This window comes from Amaranthus tricolor, chromosome 11, assembly GCF_026212465.1.
Source record: "Amaranthus tricolor cultivar Red isolate AtriRed21 chromosome 11, ASM2621246v1, whole genome shotgun sequence".
Lineage (NCBI taxonomy): Eukaryota > Viridiplantae > Streptophyta > Magnoliopsida > Caryophyllales > Amaranthaceae > Amaranthus > Amaranthus tricolor.
In genome coordinates this window covers 24,448,134-24,463,507 of record NC_080057.1, presented here as the reverse complement: position 1 = coordinate 24,463,507, position 15,374 = coordinate 24,448,134, and the positions used below count along the sequence as shown (strand labels likewise).

The following is a 15,374-nucleotide window of genomic DNA, read 5'->3' as shown; positions in this document are numbered from 1 at the left end:
TTTTTTTTATTGTGTCGTCACATTTTTTTAATAAAATTACAAATCCCGTTAAATTTATTTTTAATTATTATAAAATCAAAAGTTATTATTATTATTAGAGAAAATTCTATAAAACTACCTATTCTATACATGATTTTGCAAAAAACTACCTTATCTAATTTTTTTTTCAAAAAACTACCTTATGTGATACTTATGTTTGCAAAAGAGTACCTTTTAACGGATAGGTTAGTTTTGACCGTCAAAACTAACTTTGACTATCACGTGTGACGCACGTGACCTATTATTTAGCAAACCTTCTTCATTGCTGCTGTTCATTTCAGAAACCTTCTTCGAAAGAGCTTATGTTTTCTCTTCTTCTTCGAAAAAACCGGGTTATCTTCTTCGAAAAAGCTGTGCAAAGCTCTTCAATTCAGGGAGTTAGGTTGTGAAGTGAAATACTCTAAGTGCTACATGGCTAAAAGAATTGCAAAGAAAATGTTAGTTGGTGATGCTAGTGAAGAGTATAGCAGGGTGTGGGATTATGCGGAAGCAATAAGGAGGTATAACCCTGGAAGCACTGCAATCGTCAAATGCATCGGAATAGAGACACCTCCACCCTTGTTTCAAAGGATGTATATATGTTTGCCAGCATGTAAGGAGGGTTTTGTTGCTGGTTGTAGGCCTATTATATGTGTTGATGGGGCGCATTTGAAGGGACAATTCCCTGGGGTTTTGCTTACCGCTGTAGGTAAGGATGGGAACAATAACATCTTCCCTGTTGCATGGGCTGTCGTCGAAACAGAAAACGTAGAAACTTGGACTTGGTTTCTAAATCTCCTTATAGAAGACCTAAAGTCGGTTAGTTCATCAAGTAGTTGGGTGCAAGCAGGATGTGAAGATTTTACCTTCATGAGCGATAGGCAAAAGGTATGCACGTAGTTACTTGATTTCTATAATTTGTTTGAATTGTAATTAACATTCTAAATACTAATGTGTTCACAATGTAGGGTTTGATTGAAGCTTTAAACGCAGTGATTCCTGAAGCTGAAATTAGGTTTTGCTGTAGGCATATATGGGCTAACTTTAAGATTAAGTTCCCTGGAGAGTTGTACAAGCATCACTTTTGGAAAGCAGCAAGAGCTTACAACAAGGTATGGATGTGTCATAATTTACCTTTTACAGTTTGATTTTAATGTCGAACTAATTAGTAATAATTTACCTTTTACAGTTTGATTTTGATAGAGAAATAAATGAAATAAAGAATATTTCTGTTCAAGCATATGAATATCTAGCTGCTATTCCTGCTAAACACTGGTCTAAGCATGCTTTTCCTATTAGGAGTAAGTCTGGGATGTTGTTAAATAATTGTTGTGAATCATTTAATAATGTGTTAGTAGAAGCTAGGGGGAAGCCCATTATTTCTCTTATGGAGTGGATTAGGAGATATGTGATGCAACGGAGTGCAGCCAAAAGAGAAGGGTTGGGTAACTTTAGAGGTGTGTTGATGCCAGCTATCTCCAAAATGATTGAAAAAAATTCAAAGGAAATATATGGTTTGAGGGTAATCCCAGTGGATGTGTCTGAGTTTGAGGTGGATGATGATGAAAAAAGTTACGTTGTGAACTTGACCAATAAGACATGCCTTTGTGGAAGTTGGAATCTTCTTGGGATCCCTTGCAAACATGCCATGGCTTGTATTTGTATTAGAAAATTGGATGCTAGTGAATTTGTCCATCAGGCGTATCTTGTAGAAACGTATGCAAAGACATATGATCCTAAGTTTTATGGTATGCCAGGACGCGAAATGTGGCCGACAACCACTTTAGCAAAACCTCTTCCTCCACCATTTCGAAAGATGCCTGGAAGGCCTAAAATGAAGAAAAGAAAAAAGGAAAGCGATGAAGGTAAAGGAGGTAACAAGCCTGTAAATGTTGTTCGAGAATTCAAGCAACGAAGATGTGGTAATTGCGGTGAATTAGGCCACAACAAAAGAAAATGCAAGAATCCAGCAAAATCACATCCAACAGGGAGGAAGTCAAAGGGTGGAAGGCCTAAAATAGGAACTCCTTGCACCAGCAGTCAACAAACGCAAACCGGAACAACAGCATCCACTTCATGTATAGTGGATCAACAAAGTCAAATATAGAGCTGTATTTGAATTGAGAATGTACTTTGTTTCTTTGAATTTAATGTGCTGAATTAATGTAAGACATATACTGTGTTTTGAGATGAACAGCATGTAATCAAATGTTCAAATCAATGTTCTATGCTGTGCTGTGCTGAACTGATTGTGTTGAATCAATGTTCAAATCAGTGTTCAGATCAATGTTCATACTGAGACACCCTTGAATCAATGTGCAGATCAATGTTCAGAGCAATTGATAAGTAATATGTGCTGTGCTGAACTGATTGTGTTGAATCAATGTTCAAATCAGTTTTCAGATCAATGTTCATCATGTTCAGATCATGTTTAAGATCATTTTGTTTAAGGAAGTGTGATTGTGTTGAGCATGACAGCAACTTGCTGAATGATTGAAAAGGTTAAGTAAACACAACAAACACCAAACAAAAACACCACACACATTAGAGCTACTGAGCCAAACATAAACATAGCAACTTGCTGAAATGGCATGTTCATCTAATGTACATTGCTACTGAGCCAAACAGCAAGTTGAAAACATCATAGAATAGGTACACATCAAACAGCAAACACCAAACACACCAAAAAGATCAAACACACAGCAACCACAACAACCCACATTACATTAACCATACACAGCAAACACACACCAAACAGCAAACCCACAACAAACAAACAAACACAGCAAACACAACCCACATTACATTAACAAAAGTGTATTTACAGTTCCTGCAAAAGAAATTAAATTGAAAAAATAAAATCTTAATTCATTCAATGATCATGATCAATTTATAATACCCAAATCACTGTTACAATTATTCTTAAATAGGTCCTAAACTTCAAATAATAGCCTTGATTAATACAACAAACACTAACAAAAAACAAACGAAAAACCCTAATGCAAAGCTTGTAAACTGATTTCCATGCTTCCTCTCATTCATCCATTTCTTCTTAATCCTTTTAATTTCTGAAATTGCTTGTTCCTTTTCATGTTCCAAGCAACAAACCCTTGATGTCAAGATCTTGATTTCGGTTGCCAATTGTCGCTTCTCCTCCACAAGCTTGTTCGTGACTTCTCTTTGCCAAACAGCCATTTCAGGTTGATCAACCCATTTAAACTTTTTGCATCCCCTCCAATTTGTATCAGGATCATAAAAAACGCAACTCTTAAACCTTCTTCCTGGATTTTCCTTGGTCCATGAAACCCTCCTTGCAAAGGGAACTCCACACCCACAGTTTTCAGGTTTCGAGTTTTGGGTTGAAGAAGAAGATGACATTACTAATTACTAGCAAAAATTTAAGGTTTTTCGAAGGAAAACGAGAATAATTTAGGGTTTTTTGAAGAATAAGGGGAGTAATTTGGGGGATTTCGAAGAAGGAGGGGAAAAATTAGGGCTTTTTTCGAAGCAGCAAAACGAGAAAATGGCATGGAATTTCTGAAATGAAGGAAGGGCTGGTTATAAAAGGGGCACGTGCTTCACACGTGAAAGTCAAACGTTAGTATTGACGGTCAAACATTCGAATCCGTCAAATGGTACTCTTTTGCAAAGATAAGTATTACATAAGGTAGTTTTTTGGAAAAAAAATTAGATAATGTAGTTTTTTGCAAAATCAGGTATAGAATAGGTAGTTTCATAGAATTTTCTCTTATTATTATTATTATTATTATTGTGTCATTACCAGAGTTGTATAGGTTTCCTATTGTTTCAACTTCTATAGGTTAATACTTGTGGGTTTTAGAGTTCCACTTGAAGGAGCCCATTGTTGCCTCCTCGTACCCTGCAATTATGATATGATTTATGAGTAGCCGATGTATGTCTAATCTATATAATTTAGACTGTTGGTCACTAGAAAATCGCTAGATCGTTGGTTGAAGACTAAAGCACTGGCACCACCAGTTCACCACTAAGTTTTGATTCTTTATGAAATCTTTCTAAATACACATGTATATGTATCATCCCATCGGCTGCATGAACGAGAACAGCCAAAATAGTGAATACAATCCGAAGGCTGATAGATAACTCCCACCAACGTTTTGATCATGTTAGATGTACACAATTTTACTTTTTTCTATTTTGTTTCAAAGAAAGGCCGGAGAATTCTAAGAGGGGAGGAGATATTGATTCTTCTTGTGGTAAAAAAAAACATAAAACCTCTAGACCAACCATTCTCCAATTCTACTCTTAGGAACGTCATTGACCACACAAATAGAGGAATCATACTAAAATCTTATTCCTAATTTCCCATTAAGCAATGAAAATTCAACATTCAACATTCAACATCCAAATTTCAGTTACAAAGATACATTTCATTACAATTGCCAAGATACATCAGAAACAGTCAGTCAACATAAACTCCACTGAAAACAATAAACTAACATAAAATGTTTGAAAGCAACACATCGATCTTCTTTATCGGGTAAGGATAGAGAATCGCCTACTGGTAAGAGGAAGCGAAAATTAATCCGTTTTGTAGGTAATGAGAATCAAATCTTTGTCGCAAACTGTACGGGAGAGCATTCAACCGCTAGTCTCAACCCATGATTCTAGTACCATCAACCTTTAAAACTACACTCAAATTCATGTTTTGTAGGTGATGAGAATCAAATCTTTGTTGCAAACTGTACGGGAAAACCTTCAACCGATTGCCCCAACCCATGATTCTAGACCCATCAACCTTTAAAACTATACTCAAATTCATATGTTTTATAGGTGATCAGAATCAAATCTTTATCGCAAAACTATACGAGTGAACCTTCAACTGCTAGCGTGAACCCATGATTCTCGAGCCATCAACCTCTAACACTACACTCAGACTCATCACGAAACTGATCAAAGCCAATCTCTTTGCTGCAACTTAAGGGGCAGATAAACCTCAGACAAATACTGAAACCCAAATGAACTAAGAGCTTGAATTTCAGCCTTTTGTTTAGTCTTAACCATCAACTCCAACTCTCTAACCCAACCAGGATTCTTCTTCACAAAATCCTCTTCAAGCAAATCCTTACCAGTCTTAATATCCTGTTCAGTCATTGGCAACCTACATTGATCAGGTATCTTATACTTATCCAAATCACTTGGCCTAATTCCCAACCATTTGATATCAGGAGTAGTCAAATTTGCACTATCATAAGACATATTCTTAGACCCACAACCATAAACTGATAAAATTTTCAACCCATATGGATCACTATCAACTAATGCTAATACAGGTAAATTCAATTCAAGTTTCAATTTCCTCAAGAACAATCTAGTAGCAACATCAGGCTGACCTTTTGCAGTGATTATTATACATGGGAATCGATTGTAGAATCGATCCTCGGCCAATCGCATGAAAGCAGCATCTTTCTCGACGAGAAGCACGAACAAGGCGTCGCTTTTCATGTCGCCAACACGATCAATATTGGGAGGAATTGCTTTCCCACCAACACCCATTTTAGTACAATCGATCATATCACCATTATCGCTGAATATAAGTCTACCAACAACAACCCCTTTTTCCGAAGCAACCACATTTAGACTAGACCTAGTACAACCCAATATACAAGAAACATCGTCCAAAACGGCGTCGCTTTGGGATTGATCTTGAAAAAGCTTGACATCGGTGTAAAATAAGTCACGCTTGGTGACATGGATGCTTCGAATACAGAGCTGGTGGATTAGGGATAAGATACGGGTGGTAACAGTAGCTTTACGGACAGATCCGACGGCCGCAAACGGGCGGGAAGATGATTTATCCTTGAGAACGATTCGATCAAGTTCAGGGATGTATAAATGGTTTGAAGAAGCACGAGAAGGGACATTGAAGGAGAATCCATTACCGGAGAGGATTGATTTAGTGATAGAGAAAACTAGGGTTTCGATTTCAGATTGGACGGAGGAAAGAGATAGGTCGGTAACTTCACGACAAGAGGAAGAGAGAGAAGCGGATACGTCCGCGAGTGTGGTGGGTTTTTTGGATGAAGATGAAGATGGGTTTTTAATGGAGTCTGCTAATTGTTTGAGGGAATCGAGAATGGTGGAATCTGGTTTAAGGCGTTTGAGGAATGGTGCAGATTTTTGGGATAAATGGGGGGTTTTGGTTGTGGTTATGTTTGTGGGTGATTCTTCATTGTCGGAATCTGAGGAGTTGTAATCTTGAGTACGGCGGCGTTTTTTGTTGTCCGCCATGGATGTTCTTCGAGCTTAAGGGTTGAGGAGATAAATGGAGTGGCGGGAAGATAGGATTAAGTGATTTTGATTGCAATTTGTGGAATTTTAAGAATGTTTTTTACACTTCTTTTGCCCCAATCCTTCTCTTAACATCATTGTTGACAAAGTATTAATTTAAGTATGGATTATTGTTTAGTGATGCATTTGGTTGTTTTTAAATAATGTTCTAAAATCAAAATTAATGTTTTAATATTTTTTTAAAATTCTATTTTTTAGTTTTTACTTTCAATATCTATTATAATATTTATTATTAACAACGCTATTTATTTACGCAACGAATTAAATAATTAAATATCTAACAACTATAATTGTACAACGACAAGATAACTACGATTAACAATCACTTAGACATTATTTCAATTTACAACTACCCTTACAACTACTTTAAACTGAACATACTTTTATACGATTAGTATGGTTCATGGTCCGGACAACATAATTATACTCATGCAACTTTGAGCTTGTTATCAATGGGTTTGGTATAAATGTAATAGAGTAGTTGAAGATGAGATAAAAAATTCAATTTGTTCAGATGATATTAAAGGAGATAATAAAGAAAATTACGTTTATTTCCATTAGAGCAAGTAATACCTTTCTAAGCATGGCATTAAGTTTGATTTTTACTTAATTTTCTCTTTTCCTCCACTTAACTTGCAATAAAAACAAAGAAAGTAAATGTCTTGATAAAAATAAAATTTATAGTAAATTATTTTTTTCTTGTAAGGTAGAATAAGGATAGAGTCCATGAGAATCCAAACACAAGTCTCATTCAGAGAATAATACTTATTGCTATTAAGGCAATACTTAATTTTAAAAGAATGTAGCAAACTTAGGAAATCGATTAAATTGCAAAATTTAGTATCCAACGTTGTGTGTGAAGTGCGACTTAGATGCATTTGGTCTAAGAAACAAATGTGCCATGGATATGTTTGTACATGAGCCGAATACATCCTATATTGGCTATTGCGCATTAGCCTTAAATTGAATGGGATTTAGGTGCGTTTGGATCAGGGTCAACAAATATTTCGGGCGCGCTTAAGTCATAGGCTATGTTTAATTCATATTTTTTGTTTTGATTACTGTAGTCACTATAATGTTTCTTTATTCGATACAATTAATTATCATGGATTCATTGGTATGAAACATGTTGCATATATTTGGTTCCATGAAGTAAAATTCGCATGCTCTATGTCAAATGCGCTCATACATAACATGTGAATCAGGGCAAGGTTAAATTAGATGAATAGTCAGCCGTATTTGCATCATTGTCTTTATATATCGGGAGCACGATAATATGTGGATTGTAGTGAATCAATCAAACTTTTGATGTAATTTTTTGTTGGCTCTTAAAGACAAATTCTTTACAAAGCAGTGTCATCAATTTGAATAAGTTTTAAAAATTATTTACAAATAGTATCAGAACAATCTTGTAATCGTAGTTGATTCAAAAGACGAGATACTCAGTGGGAATAAGATCTTAAAGCATAATAAAGATCAACCTACAAGTGCAACGAGGACATTATAAACCTAAGTAGGTGTGAATATAACACTTTATGTTCAGATCAAATTGGAAAAATTACTCAAAAGATTGATAACACTCATATCAATAACGTAAAACTCTACATCTAAACACGCACAAATTAAATGATTTTATGAGAATGTTTAAGGATGTTTACGAGTGAAGACAAACGCACCCAAAAAGCCTGTAGTACCTCCGTTTTATTATGCTTACTATAATATTTAATAGTAGTATTTTTATATATAATATGTTAAAATTGAATACGAATATTTTTTAGTGAAAGTATTCATTTTTGGGGTTTTTGAGTGAACAATGTCTTGCTCCTCTCCAAAGAGTCAAAAGTAATAAACAACATAAAAAATTATGAACACCACTTGAGAGTTAGTGAGTTTGCGTCAAATCAACTCAAGGTTTTATCAGATTTTAAGATTCTTTCATCTTAATCAATCATCCCCATCAAAGGGCGCCGCTCACTACCATTGAACATTAGTCTAAGGATTTGTGCATTGTGGGTTTCAAGGCAGGAAATTCATGGGAATGGCGCAACGCTTAAGGTCCAGCTACCCTATATTTCGTAGTCTCCATACTTATCTCCCTTCCCAGAAACCCAAGCTTCAAACTCCATTTTTCTCATCTCCCAGGAGCTATTCTACTACTACTGCCCTCCCCAAGGACAATATTCATAAGGTTTATATTGCCTTAACTTTCATTTTTGATACTGCAATGTGATTTATAATTAGCTCTTTTTAAATCTGTTGATTGTTTGATTCATATGGGTTTTCTAGTTTGCATAATTGTTGTTATTTTTAGGTAGTTTAAGGCTTTATTGCCCCAACTTTTCATATAAATTAGAGATCGTAGTCTTACAGAGAGAAAAGTGTAGCAAAGTTAATTGATGGGATTTTGAAGCTAAGGTGGATACAACATACAAGTTGGTGCTTTAGACAGCTATGTAGAGTGAAGGTTGTAAATGGTGGCCGAAGTCGAAAACAAATGTATATCTTTTTATCTAATTGATTATGGAAACTCATATGGTGCTCGTTAATTTTGTTAGATGAACTTAAAATATCTTCCTATATGTTATGTTATCAGATTTTAGTAATAAATGCAGTGTGCACTCCTTGTAGCCAAAGACCTTTCTGAGCCTGAGGACCAAGACTAGACAAATTGAATTTCTTGGCATTTGTTAGATCAAAGGTAGTGGGAACTCCCGGAAAATAGATTTTTGTTGGGATTATAGGTTAGGTTGAGGGCAAGGGGAGGGTTAGTTGAAAATCAAACCCAGAGCCTTGGGGAAAACGATACTTAAGTTCAACTGAGACAAGACCCAATTTCCAAAAAGAGAGATTATAACCTCACCGTTGTTTGCAAAAACATAATTGTTAAGACCCAATTTCCAAAAAGAGAGATTATGACCTCACCGTTGTTTGCAAAAACATAATTGTTCATGCTAAAGTTATCTACTATATCTATGCAGTGTTCTTATTGTGCTATTTCTCTTTTTATTTTTGGATAGGGAAGATTGTTGACTGGATCAACAATAGGTTTAATTATAGCTGGAGGAGCTTATGTTAGTACAGTGGATGAAGCAACATTCTGGTATATCTCTCACTTCCATTGCTCTATGAGTAGTATTTTTAACTAGTAACTTGTTGGCCGTCTAAATGTTAGAATGTGTTATAAGTCATGTTGCTAAGAAATGCGAATGTTCCATTTGTTTGCACTTAGTAGTGTGCAAGGAAAGGATAAAAGGACTATTGTGTGTATTTTCTAGAGGCAACACAAACTAATGTTTACTTTTGATTGTTTTACACTTTCTTCCTTCAGGGCTAGATTAGATTGGATTGAGGTAATTCAGTATGGGATAATGGATTCTTAAATAATAAGTGGTAAACTAGTAAATAGGATTAGCAGTTGAAGGTGGGATTAGATAGATGTGAACTATTAGCCATATTTAGGTTTTGGTGCCCCTTATATACTTGGTAACACCCTCAGTCTCCCACTCCTTCATTTCCCTCTAGCAACCACCACTTACCTTTCTTTTCTTTGATTCCTCTTCTACACCCCGTAATTTCTATCAAAGCATGTCCTTTGTATACTTGATTTGAGGCTTTGAGCTTCTTGTGGTGACTAGTTTTGAACGAACATCTTCACAATTATTGATTGTTGTAGCGTGGAGAAATAAACGGAGGATACATATCCTGATTCGTTTACGGTCAAAATACTGTCCGAGGAATGTGATAAACCTTCCCCAACGTCGTCCTGTAAAAAAGTTACTTTCAAGCACTCAAGTATTGTTATGAAGATCTAAATACCGCCCTTAATAAATAAAAGGATTATATTGTCAAATCTGAGAGTTGCTTCTTACAATAAGTCGCAAAATGGTAGCAAATGTACCAAAAATATTTGGAGACATTTAGTTTAGCCTTATGGCCACTATAATAGTTTTTTTCCTCCCATAGTCTTCAAGGTTATTGTGGTAGGAGCTATGTTAAATGGGTTTCCCAGGCATGTTTCATTATCTGTTTCTTTTTATGTTCAAGATTACTTTTGGGGTCCAATTTATCCAAGTTAGCCAATAAAATATATTTGAAGCAGTAAGATTTGATATTGCATTAAGCATGTATGGGTCTTTAATAGCTTTAAGCTTTAACATTGTGCGCTTCTGTCTGGTGAAAATATTGAAAAACAGATAAGGGTAGCAACCTGGACTTTTACTTGAATTGAACGTCATTTGTTGGTCAATAAATAAATCAGACAAGAATCATTTGAATTGTGACACTCCCACAAAATGTCCAATTAAGAAGATTACTGAGATTATACATCTCCTTTGAATTCCTCATTAACATAAATATTTTTTTTTTTCTTCTGCAGTGGTTGGTTGTTCTCAGCGACAAAATTAGTAAATCCATTCTTCGCGCTGTTAGACCCAGAAGTTGCTCATAGACTGGCAATCTCAGCAGCTGCTCGTGGATGGGTTCCTATAGAAAAAAGGCCAGATCCTACTATACTAGGAGTAGATGTCTGGGGAAGAAAGTTCTCCAATCCAATTGGTCTTGCTGCTGGATTTGATAAAAATGCTGAGGCTGTTGAAGGCCTTCTTGGTTTAGGTTTTGGCTTTGTAGAAGTTGGCTCTGTTACTCCCGCTCCTCAGGAGGGTAATCCAAAGCCTCGTATCTTTAGATTGAGGGAGGAACGGTAAGTATGCTTTTGGAACTCTTCTTATCGAATGCTCTGATAAAGCATGCACTGATTGGCTTAACTTTTCTAGCCATTTGTACGTACAAATATGCACTCATTAGTTTAGTTTGAGATCATTCACGTGAATCTTGCTTTTGAGGGAAACTCAAGGGCGAAAGCTTAAATGTGATGGCATACATTTTCGCAACATAAAGATATTAACTGCATGGAACCGAAATATTTTATCTCTGCAAACGTTCTAATATGATGTGTTTGATTCAAGCAGAGCAATCATCAACCGTTGTGGCTTCAATAGTGACGGTATACAAGCTGTTGCGAAACGTTTAGGTGCACAGCATGGAAAGAGGAAACTAGATGAATCGTCTAGCTCTTACTCGGCTGCTGATGGTGAGGAAAAAGCTGGAGGGAAAGCTGGACCAGGGATTCTTGGAGTCAACCTCGGCAAGAATAAGACCAGTGAAGATGCTGCTACTGACTATGTACAAGGAGTGCACACACTATCCCAGTATGCAGATTACCTGGTAAATTAATTTTATTTCATGTTTTCTTCCATATGATTTATTTCTATATTTTTCTTCCATTTGGAAAGTGAGTTATGGGTTTGATAAAATATAATGGAGTCACTTGATATCGAACATACATTTTTGTCATTGCTTCTTTTTCATTTTATTGTTTGGTAGATGCATCGTAATAATCAGGGTTGTCTCGTTCATTTTTCGGCCCCAAAGCGAAAGATAAAAAGGGCCCCTAAACTTTAAGGCGTAATAAATAATATGATACTGGGTTTTGTTTTATATTGTTAATAGTTTAACTATTTTGTAAAAAAAACTTTGATAATTCATATTACATAGCAAAAAATGTAAATTACACCTAAATTTAATTTTTGTTAATATCAATTTGTACATGAACATATATTTTTTGGGCCCTAAAAATTTGGGGCCCTGGATGATTGCCCTCTTTGCCCTTGCTAATCGACAGCTATACATCCTATCTAAAGGTTTTTAAATATATATTCTAGGTGATTAATGTATCCTCACCAAATACACCAGGACTACGCCAGCTTCAAGGAAGAAAACAGCTTAAGGATCTCGTAAAAAAGGTTTCATCCTCTAGTCCTAGCCTTGTTCTCTCGACACTTTTCTTTTAGACTACTAATTCTGTTGTGGCTGTCGTTTCGGAAACTTGTGTAGGTTCAAGCTGCTCGTGATGAAATGCAATGGGGGGATGAAGGCCCCCCTCCACTGCTTGTGAAAATTGCCCCAGACTTGTCTAAACAAGATCTTGAAGACATAGCCGCGGTACATTTTTTTGTGTATTATGTATGGCCCCCACATTGGTTTTCAACAAACTATACTCAAATTTCATGTTTCCTCCCTATAACAGGTTTCTCTAGCTCTCCAAGTAGATGGGCTGGTAAGCTTTTTTCTGCCTTTTATCGTTGTCACTAGTTAGTTTGTGAATGTATGAGTTGTATATTGTCTAAAATGTGGTGTTCCTTCACTCATATGCAGATTATATCAAATACAACTATCTCAAGACCCGACTCTATCAGCCAAAATTCTCAGTCCCAGGAAGTTGGTGGTTTGAGTGGGAAGCCTTTGTTCGACTTGTCAACCAGTGCATTGAAAGAAATGTACATCTTAACAAAGGTATGATTACTTTCATGAATCCCGTTTGAGCTATGGGAGTTCCCAATTGTATTTAAACCTTCTAAATAAAATTCTAACTTGTTGAGCCTTGTCTAAAGGTCTTTGTGTACACTTTCTTTGACACTATTTTCGTTAAAACGTTGGGTGTTTGTCGATTCTCTATTGATTGTTGGCTAATTTAGTTGGCTAATTTGACCAGCTAGCAGCATTGACTTTTTTGTTAAATGTTAAGCCAACTGCAAAATAATAGAGATGATTGGTAAAATTAGTTGTTAACTATTTCATTAGAGAGAAAGTAGGCCAACAAGCAAAAAAGCCAAAAATTTGCGGGCAACATTTTTCATTTTGGTTTAAAAGCCAACTGTCCAGCCGCCTTAAACGCCACTCACCAAACAAGTTTTTTTGGCTGTTTGACCAATTTATAAGCTAAATACTCCCTCCGTCCCTATGAGAATGCACCCAAATTATTTTGGGTGAAATTTAATGGAAAGTAAAAATCGGGTTGGAGAATAAGACAAAAAAAAAGTAGATGATAGAAATGAGTGGTTAAGATGAAGAGAGATAATAAGTTTGTGGATGAGCTTTAAAGAAAGAAAGTGGGGTCATTGCCAAAAAGGGAAAGGGTGCAAAATAAGTGGGACAAACTGAAATGGAAAGAGGTGCGAATTGATAGGGACAGAGGGAGTATTAATCAACAAGCTAGTCAACAAGCCATTTACCAAACAAGGCCATTATCTTAGAACATAGAGTTGTTACTTGGTACTTATAAGTAGATAATACAAGCAATCAAGCATGCAAATTTCATTTACTATATTCTTTTTAAGGGTCTTTCTTTCTACCCCGTTCATCACTATTTTTATATGTTTGTTTGACGCAACTGTTTTGCGTCACAGGGGAAGATACCTTTGATTGGTTGTGGTGGCGTTAGCAGGTGACTTTCGAATCTTGGCAGCAATCTGGTTTTTATATGGGATTTTGTAACATTTTGATAGATTTAAGCTTCCGTTCTCTTTGATTTAGTGGTGAAGATGCTTACAAAAAGATACGTACTGGAGCTACATTAGTTCAGCTATACACTGCGTTCGGATATGGAGGACCTGCCCTTATTCCTCAAATAAAGGTATGTTGGTTTTTTAATATGACTTTTAGTGTACAAATTATATGTTGGAGACTTGGAGCGTATACTCTTAAGTGCCAATTCACGATGGAGCCGAAATATTATAGTTATTTGGTTCTGAATTACAATGGACGATATTTAAATAGTTTGCTAGATCACGTGCACTTGTTTTTTATGTGAAGTGCAGATGTTAATATAAGAGTCAATCGAAACTACATCTTTGTTACTATAAGAATAAGATTGTGTGCATCTGAACCTTTCGACCTTGGCTAGATGGAATTGTTTTTGGGAGCTAATTAACGACATTGGAGTAATGAAATGTTGTACTGTACTTGAAACGAGATTTATAAATTGAATAGTATGTTCAGACTTCCCCAGAGCCACCAATAGCATAACAGAGGCAACGACGGGTTCTCTGCCCCTGCGTGGATGGAGTCGGGATGGAGTGATAGAAGTTTTGAGAATTCAAGAGAAGGTCATAGCGAGACGAGCTGTTATCATTATGATAGGTGTCAAGTGGAAGTGAAGTGATGTATGCAGCTGAGGCATCCTAACAGACTGATAGACTTGAACCTTGTTCCCACATGGCCCGATCATTGGATCGTGCACTTGCCATCCATCATTGTTCAATTCTTTGACAACACGAAAAAATCATTGTTCAACTCTTTGACAACATGAAAAAACCAAAATCCCTGCCCTCCTTCGCTATCGATATCTATACCAAGAGATGGTTCTCTATTGAAATATAATCTTAAGTCTACAAGGGTCTATTTTTTTCTCATTCTTGTTGATCTTTTGTTTAGGCTGAATTGGCCGAATGCTTGGAGAGGGATGGCTTCAAGTCAATCCACGAAGCTGTTGGTGCTGACTACGTTTAAGATCGGGGTGGATCAACTTCGTCTCCGCGAGAGCTACCCCCATCAGGCCAACATACCTGTTGTGATTAATTAGAGTTCTGAAAGAGAAGCCAGAATGGTCTACAAAGTCTATGTTGCTGAGGCCTTTAAGGCATACAAGTTGAAGGCAAGTCTTGCACAAGGAAAGTTCAACAACATACTCCACATTTGTGTCGGTTTGTCATTCGTCGTTCTTGTTGGGTTTGGGAATATGTTGCTGGAATTCGAAATCTTGGTTACTCGAATTAGATTAGAGCATTACATGTTTTTTTGATATTTTCCGAGGCTTAAAAGCAAGATAAGCTAAAGCAAAAATTATGTAAACTAACATTTGAAGCGCTTTAATTTAGAGTCTTATCCGATTGAATATCATGCACGTGTTTTGTTTTACCTTTTTATTTCGAGATGTTCAAGTTTCATGGTGATGCTATTGTTGGATATCATCAAATCATATAGAAGTTTCAATCACATCATAACAAATTTCATATATTGAGAGGGCAATCATCGGATAATCTCTGTTTGTCCAGGCTTATCCTTTCGATTTAAGCAGTAAAATCAAGTGACCTAAAATTTTTAAAATTGGTGCGTACTGTTTTACTGTGAAGTGTAAACTAAGTTCATTTAGGACTTACACGAGACCATCTAGAAATTTATAATGATAT

At 36.1% G+C, this 15,374-nt stretch overlaps 3 protein-coding genes across 3 annotated transcripts; 2 read left to right on the top strand and 1 right to left on the bottom strand.

The window, feature by feature from the left end:
• The first annotated feature begins 115 nt into the window (after window positions 1-115).
• On the top strand, window positions 116-2,348 carry LOC130827658 (uncharacterized). The gene is made up of 3 exons (XM_057693439.1): window positions 116-906; window positions 987-1,130; window positions 1,208-2,348. Exons 1-3 carry the CDS (start codon window positions 451-453, stop codon window positions 2,123-2,125), a joined length of 1,518 nt encoding a protein of 505 aa, XP_057549422.1. The 5' UTR covers window positions 116-450; the 3' UTR covers window positions 2,126-2,348.
• Window positions 2,349-4,338: 1,990 nt separating this feature from the next.
• LOC130827656 (DNA topoisomerase 6 subunit A) lies at window positions 4,339-6,431 on the bottom strand. Its single transcript, XM_057693437.1, has one exon. The coding sequence runs from the start codon at window positions 6,286-6,288 to the stop codon at window positions 4,951-4,953; it is 1,338 nt and encodes a 445-aa protein (XP_057549420.1). The 5' UTR covers window positions 6,289-6,431; the 3' UTR covers window positions 4,339-4,950.
• Window positions 6,432-8,135: 1,704 nt separating this feature from the next.
• Window positions 8,136-15,135, top strand: LOC130827655 (dihydroorotate dehydrogenase (quinone), mitochondrial-like). The gene is made up of 11 exons (XM_057693436.1): window positions 8,136-8,536; window positions 9,366-9,448; window positions 10,724-11,047; window positions 11,316-11,571; window positions 12,069-12,149; window positions 12,241-12,348; window positions 12,434-12,463; window positions 12,562-12,699; window positions 13,593-13,630; window positions 13,720-13,819; window positions 14,620-15,135. The coding sequence occupies exons 1-11, from the start codon at window positions 8,381-8,383 to the stop codon at window positions 14,692-14,694; spliced, it is 1,389 nt and encodes a 462-aa protein (XP_057549419.1). The 5' UTR covers window positions 8,136-8,380; the 3' UTR covers window positions 14,695-15,135.
• The last annotated feature ends 239 nt before the right edge of the window (window positions 15,136-15,374 follow it).

What these genes read in the sequence shown, in the direction of transcription:
- LOC130827658 (XM_057693439.1), top strand. Translation starts at nt 451, where the DNA reads ATGGCTAAAAGAATTGCAAAGAAAATGTTAGTTGGTGATGCTAGTGAA. An exon ending in TCATGAGCGATAGGCAAAAG is followed by an intron (nt 907 to 986) that starts GTATGCACGTAG and finishes TTCACAATGTAG; the next exon opens with GGTTTGATTGAAGCTTTAAA. An exon ending in CAGCAAGAGCTTACAACAAG is followed by an intron (nt 1,131 to 1,207) that starts GTATGGATGTGT and finishes TACCTTTTACAG; the next exon opens with TTTGATTTTGATAGAGAAAT.
- LOC130827656 (XM_057693437.1), bottom strand. Translation starts at nt 6,288, where the DNA reads ATGGCGGACAACAAAAAACGCCGCCGTACTCAAGATTACAACTCCTCA.
- LOC130827655 (XM_057693436.1), top strand. Translation starts at nt 8,381, where the DNA reads ATGGGAATGGCGCAACGCTTAAGGTCCAGCTACCCTATATTTCGTAGT. An exon ending in CCCAGTATGCAGATTACCTG is followed by an intron (nt 11,572 to 12,068) that starts GTAAATTAATTT and finishes TATATATTCTAG; the next exon opens with GTGATTAATGTATCCTCACC. An exon ending in ATCTTGAAGACATAGCCGCG is followed by an intron (nt 12,349 to 12,433) that starts GTACATTTTTTT and finishes TCCCTATAACAG; the next exon opens with GTTTCTCTAGCTCTCCAAGT.